Consider the following 9543-nt stretch of genomic DNA (forward strand, 5'->3'; position numbering starts at 1 on the left):
TAGAAAATCCCCACAGACAACGCAAATTGTTTGACCACAAAGTGTTAAGCCTTTTTGTTAAACTAATTAAATAAGGAGATTTGGGGCAAATCCTAGCTAGAGATAATTTATTCTAGATCTGAGGTAGAAGATAGGAATAAACAAGCATAGCTGAACATAAAATTTGATTGCAGTTGCGATTGAATTTCACAATGTAAGAAAAGGATGATTGCTCCAGCGATATTAAATGGTAATGAAGAATACATAAATGAAAAGAGTCACCATTCTTGAACAAGACGACCTCCGTACATTTGATAAAGTTGAATTACAAATGAATATCGAGATTCTAAGCTCTTTTCTCCTTTTTCGGTGAGGAGCCTGAGATCAGGAAACACCTTCAACTTTAGAGATATGTATATGTTTGTGTGTGTGTTCCTATTGGCCCCCCTTCTGTTACTCTCTCTCATGATATTTACACAAAACATTGTCCTTACTCAGCGGTCCTTAACCGGAGTACCTAAGTTCTTGGAATATCTCGTAGAATATTCCTCTAAAATGTCTAAGTATTGAACTAGTCGTTTGGGCCGAATTGAGTGCTCGACCTCGACCGTAGCTAAATCACTCGTCGGTATATTGCTTCTTATATGTGACTTCGGTTTGGTTGACTCTTGATCGTTCTTCCTTAAGTAGAATTCTTTTGGTCAGATTTTGAGCTGTACAATAACATTAGCAGGTAGCTTGTTAAACTCATTATTATTATTTGCATTATTCCACTCATCCTCCTCCTTTATACTTTTCCTTAGAGGGTGTTTGAATTGGCTTATTTTAAGTGTTTATTGGCTTTTAAGCACTTTTTTAATTTGTGTAGTGTTTGACAATGATAAAAAGTGCTTCAAAGCACTTACTTTTAGGCATAAAAAGTACAAAAATAAGCCAAAAGCCAAAAATTGGGTATTATCAACTTATGATTTTTGACTTTTAATTTAAAAGCTACTTTTTATAAGTCAATCCAAACAACCTGTTAATATTGATCGGTTCTTCTTCTTGTTGCTGCAATAACATCAAACCATAGCACATATTAGCATTTTTCAAATAAACCCAATATTCCTATGTTAATTAAAAAAGCAAGAAAACAACTTAATATATCATTCAGGAAACAACTTCAATCAAAACGGTAAAAACCTAAAACAACAACAACAACACAAAATTAAGCAAAATGGCTAATGGTATAAAATTAAAATGCTAATAATATTGCGAATTTTTACCCGTCGACGTCGAGTAACAGTAAACTCTTTCATAGTTTCAATTTTTTTTGTTTTTTGTTTGGCTATGCCTCAAGGAAAGAGATGACAAAATGTGGGAGGCATAACAGGTAGAGGTGTTCATAAAAATCCGAAAAATCTAACCAAACCGAAAACCAAATCAAACCGATCAAAAAAATTGATACTTTTTGGTTTGGTTTGGTTTTGGTTTTGAAATTTAAAAATCGATCAAATTTAGTTTGATTTTGGTTTTAATAAAAAAAAAATCCGAACCAAACCGAATATAGAAGTAGCTATTTTAAATTTATTATTACACCTATATATATGTATACTTTTATACAAAGTTTCAAAAAATTTATAGTAAATGTTAACCGTTTGCTCTTTTAGAGCCTGATTGGCCAAGCTGCCAAAATATGCTTATTTTGAAAAGTAATTTTTACTTTTGAAAAAAAAAAAATGTTTGTGTTTGGCCAATTCATTTAAGAAGTATTTTTTGTAACATTTGGTAAACAAATTGAGTTTGGTCAATCTTTTTAAAAAGTACTTTTCAGTGTCAAATTACCAAAAAAGATAGTACCATGGTCTTATAATTCTTTTAAATAGAAAAATGAACTTAAATATTTATCCTAAGAGACTTTTATTATTTTTATTTTATTTAATTAAAATATAAAACATAAAGTAAACAAACATATTACAGATTTAAATTAATTTTATATATATAGTTATACCAAAGCATATGATATTATCTAATACAATTACTTATTGTTATATGGTGATTTGAGTAATTAAAATACATCATTCAGTATAAATTGAAATTTTATCCACAAATTACTATATATTGATAATCCATCATGAAATAATAAGTAAAGTCACTCACACATGATAATGTTTCTCAATAATTTCATCTTTACTTCTATCACGCAATGCCTCCATATTAGTAGAAGACTTGTCTCGCATTTCTAAAGGAATATCAGAAGGCCCATCTCCTTCATCAATCTCTGCAGTAATATCTTCATTAGTATAATAGTTGAATTCTTTATCGGTAGAAGAATATCGTCGGATGAAATTATGTTTAGTCATGGTAGTTGTAACTAGATAATTCTGAGTGTCAAACTTGAAAGATGGTATTAAGCATAAAATGGAAATAATTTTAAATATATAAAAAATCGTTAAGTATGTTTAAACTAATTCAAAAAGAGTAACTAATTATTAACAATACATAATATTTAATTTAATTTTTTAAAAATTTAAATTTAAAAAGAAACTAATTATTACCTAACTTTACTAACATTATCCTAAATTGCCAAGTGGCCTATTGTGAGGCTGTCACTTGACTTAATGTGGATGCATTTTTTTTTTAAATAATATAAAGATAGATTATGCAATGCGATTGTAAATATATTACCTATTTCTAGGTCATTTTCACAAATTAGATTTGATAACTGTTTTAAAGATTCGGAAACTAATAATATATAATAGAAGAAATTACAAATGATTATTTGTCGGAAGAGAATTGATAATCCAAAGAACGATGTCGATAATTTGCTTTAGTGTACAAAAATAAGAATATAATTTGGAAAGTTACAAGACATTATACAAAGAAAAAATCAAAAATAAGAAAAGTCACTAAAGAATTCGAAAAGTCACAATATGATTTACATGTATAATATCTTTAATTTTAATAGAATGGTAAAAACTAGAAACAAAAATGAAAAGAAAAAACTTAAAAATAGTAAGGGATAATTTGAAAAATATAAATTTATGGTGAGGCTAGTTTGATCAAACAGGCTCTTAGTACAGTTCTTTACCTTTACATTGTAGTTTGATTGGTAGTTTTTTTTGTGTGTTAAGTGTAAGAATCTATTTCATGTTAAAAATAATATATTTTTAATTGTGTCCTTAAATTATTCATCACTATTTGATTTAATTATCATCAATATATTTGATAAATAATAGATTTCTGAAAGGGCAATTGATTTCATAGTATTACGTTGAAATGTGGTTGCCAAAATATGTTTTTGGTAGTGTATGTCTTATATTTAAGAAAAAACCGATAAATAACCGAAAAACCGAAAAACCGAATCGAGAAAAATCGACTTAATTGGTTTGATTTAATTCTAATATTTAAAAAATTAATTTATTTGATTTGATTTATTTTTAGGGGAAAACAGGTCAAACCGAACCATGAACGCCCCTAAATTAACATGCTATAAGAAAGAAAGAAAGAAAGAAAGAAAGAAAGAAATAAAGCCCAGATTTTGTCGATTGGGCCTTCGACGGCCCAAGTTCTATGGCCACATAAAAATACGACGCCGTTATAATGGGAGCTTGTTTTATTTTTGAATAAACCCTGGCGCTGCTTTGCCCTAAACCGTGGTGGTCGTGTTCGATCGTGCTTCGACTTAAGCCCTAGTGTGTTCTTCAATTTCTTCAGCAACAAAATGAAGCTCGTCAGGTCCGTTTAAAATCTTCAATTTATTCTCAAGTTCTCTTTTTCTTTTTTCCCTTACGGTGAGCTTAAGTCATGGATTTGACCTTGAGTTTCTGTGCAGATTTTTGATGAAGTTGAACAACGAGACCGTATCAATTGAGCTCAAAAACGGCACCGTTGTTCATGGAACCATTACAGGTTACTCTCTCTACCTTTCTGTCAATTATACTGAGCTTTTTATTCTTACTGTATAATTCATGTAGCTATTTGCTTACTATGTACGACCTAAGTTAAAAAGAAAATCCTGCACTTCCGTAATAGCTGTATTAGTCACGCCAGTTCGTTACTCTAGTTGCTGGGAGGAATATGCAAGTTGCTGCAGTGAATTTTGGTTAACGTCACATGTTAAGTTTGTTTATACGTCAGGAATTGTAACTGCAATAGCTTACCTCACTCTCCGTCATTACCACCACTAGCAGAGTTTGATTCTGGATTTGAAGTTTATGGATTTTTTTTGTTGATTAAGTAATTTGTTTCATTAGAAGAAAAGGCATAAAAAAGATGCAAGATTACAAGGAGCTTAATTACTGGACACAGAAATACAAAAGAACATAAGTGAATTGCTAGCCCCTATACAATGTCTCAATGTAGAACAAGAGTGCTAACAAATACAAAAAACTGTCCAATACTAATTACTGGACAAATTTGTCCAGCAAAAAAGAGTAGTTAAACATTTGGCTTTAAGTGAGTGGTTTGGAGTTGAGATGCCATCAAAATATCTTCTGTTTCTCTCATTCCATAGACACCAAAAAATAATTGCAGGGATCATAAGCCAGATCTTTTTGATGGATTTATCAACGTTCCAAAGACTTCAACTCAAATATACCTCTCTCAGATTATGTGGCATGACTGAAGTTTATGGATTTCTACGGCCTCTCAATTTAATGTACTATAGTATGTGAATTTCTTAAGACATATATATGGTCTGTACAAAAGCTACCAGGTTCATGTGAACCCATAGGTTACACTATAGACCCGCCTCTCAACACGAGTCTCTGCCACTTGTCTGAATCTTTTCCCTTTTCTCCTCTCTAATTCTCTCCTTTTCTTCCTCTGATGTTCTGTTCAAATGCCAATAAGATTTTTTTTTCAAGTGCTTGGCTATTAATGCCTACTATCGATATAGTTTATGTCTAGAGCATTGTAACTCTTCTCTGTTAATTCATTAATTCAACTCTGTTTGAATATAAGTAAAATCTCTACTTCTCTTTCATGGCTGTACAAGTTGAAAGAAATTGATGGGTTGGTTACCCTAAATGTTCAATAATTTCTTCCTAAGAAAAAGTTTTTCCAGTACTATGGCAGACTTTGTTTTAGGCTCTCTAACACCGATATAATATCCTTCTCAAGAAACTATGCAAGGACCCACGGTGAAAATTCTAATCATTAATGACTTTTTGTGCATTCAAATACAACTATCTTGCCTCCAAATAGTTGGGTTGGCTATACGAATGATGAATTCACATTATCTGTTTTGTGCTATGCAGACGTTCATTAATTCACACTTATCTGTATACTAACATACAAATCTCTAAGCAAACTAAAGAAGAGGAACTTGGTGGCATAAACATGGTATTCATAGCATGTTTCTTGTTATTTTCTTAAGATATTTAATGATTTAACTCCATTTCACATAATCTTTCCTTTAAAATTGGTGGCACTCCTTTATGCATATTCTGGACTGTCTGCTGGAGAGAAATAGAGTTTGTTTTGATGGACAGAAATGTTAAAAGCAAGTGTTTTCACTTTGGTGTAGAAGTAGTCTAGTTGATGACAAAGATCATTGTATGGGGTTTCTGTAGTTGTTAGGGAGATGCTGTAACTGATTGCATGGATATTCCCAGCTGTCCTGTATAATTCAGTGGTACCATCTTCTTGTTCAAAAAAAAAAAAAAAACGGTGGTACCATCTTGGTACTTTTTAAGTAAAAATGTACAGGAAGCGAAAGTAGATGGGTGTTTATCCCTCTATATATATTACATAGTCTATCTAAAATTTGATGGAAAATTGAAACGTATTTGTCTTTCTTCTCTTCCAACTATCCAAACAACCAGATGTACATGGTTACCCTGCACTAAATGGAGGAAAATCAGTAGACAACAGATACTTCACTTAAGGGAGGTTATTAGTAGGATCTATCTCCTTTATGCTACCCCTTCCATTATAGAACCAAACAGTGTACGAGCTGAATCTAATGTAATGGCGACTTGAGTTTGAGATATAGTATTTCAAATACTTCTAAATTTTCACGGGTAAGACCATAAACATTTTGCTTCCAACAAAATGTCCTAGTGGTTAATGAAGTGTGTACAAACCCCAAAGGTCAGAGTTCAACTCTATGTTGCTTAGGTCCTCCAAAGATTCCACCACACCCGACATCACTTTTGGATTACCAGATACAAACCGGTAGCTTTTTTGGAGGATCCGGGTAACATATGTTTAAATTCCAGCAGAGACAAAAATGATAGATGATTTCTTTCCATATTCCTAAGTCTTGGTGGGCACAGTTACCTCATACCTATGCTGGTTGGAGCTAACAGATACCGGTGGAATAGTCGAAGTGCGCGCAAGCTGGCCGGAATACCATACTGTAAAAAAGACCACAACCATTATTTTGTTGATACAATAGGTCTATAATGTAATGCTCTTCAGGAATATAAGTGATGTAAGCCCACAATGTTTTGCACGTCGCTTTGTATTATTTTGAGACAACTGAACTTAGTCCTCTATACAAGTGAAAAATTCTATGTTGGAATCATTTGCTCCAAGAGAACCATGTTGCCTTCACCACATTGTTTTCCAAAATGTGCATTAGTTACTCTTATCCCCACAAATATGGCATTGATTGACAATCTTATGTTCAATGGTCATTTCATTTGTATAAAAAACTTGATTACCTAGTTGTTGCTATACCGTAACTTTATGGTGTAGAAGTGATTATATAAAAAATTAACATGATGATCGATGCCTTAACTTGTGTGGATTGTCATTGTTTATGTGAGGTGTGAGTAAGCTATTATTTAGAGTCTGTTTGCAAAGTCACCCTGTAATTGGAATTGGTGTAATTACTAGGATAATTACTAGAGTAGTAATTACACAGTTGTGTAATTACGACGATCTGTTTGTTTGTCATAGTGTAATTACAAGTTTACTGTTTGGTTGCACAAGTGTAATTACACAGTTAGATTAAATTTCAAATTAAGTAATTATCAAAACTTAAAAGTTAATATAATAAATATATGCCTATAGATTTTTATAAGTATAAATGATATTATATTTTGTATTTAAGATGTATATAATAAATATATGCCTATACATTAATTTAGTAATCATATATTTATAACTAATATTATAGAAATAATTTCTATAAATATTTTAAATTAATAATATTTAGTTTAGATACTTACAAAAATAAAAAAATATACGAATTTTGTAAGAACATCATGGAATTCATGTTTGATAAAATAAAGTAATATTTACAAATATAATGTCATAACATCATTCAAATGTTTGACAAAACTAATCTATCAATTCTAACTAAAAAATGAACATCATGCAATGTGAGCCAATACTACTAAAACAAGTAAATTTGAATCATGAATATAGCACAATTTCAAAATTCAAAAAACATAAAATAGTTTAACATATGTCAAATTTCAATATAATAATAGTAAGTTCCATTGTAACTTAATAATTAGGAAACATGATAAGTTTATAACCACATTCAACAAGAAAATTTCACTTTAATTGCATCACTCATTATATGCCAAGTTTGTTAATGACTCTTTATTTCTAATATTAGGAGGTGTAATTTAAAAAAATAAAATAATAAATAAATAAAAAATAAAATATAGTAATCAATTACATGGAATCACGAGAAGTAAAGATAGAGAAATAAAAGATAAATAATGTACAAAGAAAAATATATCTTAAAATTTCAAAAGAAATTAAAAAGTAAAAATAAAATTAAAAAATTAAAATAATAGAAATAAAAAGTTATAAAGAAAATAAATTAAAATAAAAACAAAAAGGAAAGAAACTAAAAAGCAACCTTGTAATTACACAGTGTAATTACCACCAATTCTCACCTCCCCTTTGAGAATTGGAGAGTGTAATTACACCCCTCCAATTACATCCAATTCCATGCTGACCAAGTAATTACTTGGCCAAACAAACATGCCAAACTGTGTAATTACACCCAAATCCATTTCCAAGGTGGCTTTCCAAACAAGCTCTTAATGTTCAGAGGTTAAAGTTTTAGGTGTGCAAGGACAGAAGCTTAACACAGCAAGTTGAGTGCTAAGGCTGGTGGAATTTTATATTTGAGCATGTAGAAGTAGAACTAGTGAAAATAGTGAGAGCTAATTGTCATATGGGGTGTCATGTATCCTCCCCCCTCTTTCCTATAAGAAGCACATACACGGTTTAAAAAATAAACAGAAAAATAGGCATGCCGTGCAATCACGGGTCCCAATTTTGCATGGAAGCTGTAGTTGATGCTATCTCTGTATTGCAGTTTGAAAGTTATCTCTGTTTTGGAGAACGAGGGTAGTCTAAATAGATATTTGCCCTATTCTCCTCATATTTATAGCCCTCTATGCATTCTTCCATAATCTGTCGGATGACCTCTCGATGCTTTCTGATTTTTATTCTGTGAGTGGTTGCTTATGCTAATAGAAAATTGCTAGATATATTTGGGATATAGATATATGTTCTCTAGCCCATTGTTATGTGTTTTTGTATTAACTAATCACAATGGCTACTGATCTGTCTCCTTATTAGAACTGCTGAATTAAGGGTTGCGAGTTAGTTTCTAAGTAGAGTTTAATTTTTATAGGTGTGGATGTTAGCATGAACACACACCTGAAGGCTGTCAAACTTACACTAAAGGGAAAGAATCCAGTGACGTTGGATCACCTGAGTGTGAGGGGTAACAACATACGTTATTACATCCTCCCTGACAGCTTAAATCTTGAAACTTTGCTGGTGGAAGAAACACCTAGGGTGAAGCCGAAGAAGCCAACAGCTGGTATTGTCATATTCTCAAGGACTATGTTCAAAAGATTTTTTGCCTTCTAGCTGTATGGGTTAAATTTCCTTGATGCTTGGTCACCCTACTAATATCCCCTTCCTGTGATTCTTCCTCTTCAGGAAAGCCTTTGGGACGTGGTCGCGGGCGTGGTCGTGGACGTGGACGTGGTCGAGGCCGCTAAATGCATTTTAGCTCTTCTAATTTTTTGCAGTATGTCTATGTTAACGTATATGTATGGATGGAGAGATTTGCTCTTAGTTTTCCAGCGGAAAAGAGATCAATCTCATGCAACAATTTATTCTGGATCTTTAAAATCAGAGCATGTTATTTTGTTGCATCATATGGGCCACTACTCGTTCACTTCTGTTCCGCCTAAACAAGTCGGAACAATTATGGTTACTTTTGCATCTGCCTAGTTGCATCTCTTTTTTCTTTTTTCCCCTTACTATAGCTTCTAGCTTTTTCACTGCATTTAACCTTTACCAAACGGTTTGGTCCAAACCTCCATAGTGCTAACACTTGAAGGAAGAAAAAATGACTGCTTGCACATGGCCTGATCTGTCGAGTGCAGTTGTTACTGAAGTAGGAGAAAGGCCAAAACATTTCTCTCAGTAGCATTTGCCTTATTGAGTTGTTTTATTGTTATCAGTAGTGTTTGCAGACACGCACACATTTTCCTTCATAATTTAGTCTTTTATAGTCGAAAGGATTTTGTGCATGCGTGTATCTGGAATTTCTTTTCCTGACTTGTTTCTCTGTCAACATAAGAATCTATCAGC

The 9543-nt window shown here is 32.1% G+C and overlaps 1 protein-coding gene across 1 annotated transcript; it reads left to right on the forward strand.

The window, feature by feature from the left end:
• Positions 1-3570: 3570 nt before the first annotated feature.
• On the forward strand, positions 3571-9101 carry LOC104237445 (small nuclear ribonucleoprotein SmD1b). Its single transcript, XM_009791599.2, has 4 exons — positions 3571-3696; positions 3794-3870; positions 8570-8761; positions 8884-9101. The coding sequence occupies exons 1-4, from the start codon at positions 3683-3685 to the stop codon at positions 8943-8945; spliced, it is 345 nt and encodes a 114-aa protein (XP_009789901.1). The 5' UTR covers positions 3571-3682; the 3' UTR covers positions 8946-9101.
• The last annotated feature ends 442 nt before the right edge of the window (positions 9102-9543 follow it).

This window comes from Nicotiana sylvestris, chromosome 6 (assembly GCF_000393655.2).
Source record: "Nicotiana sylvestris chromosome 6, ASM39365v2, whole genome shotgun sequence".
NCBI classification, from domain to species: Eukaryota; Viridiplantae; Streptophyta; class Magnoliopsida; order Solanales; family Solanaceae; genus Nicotiana; species Nicotiana sylvestris.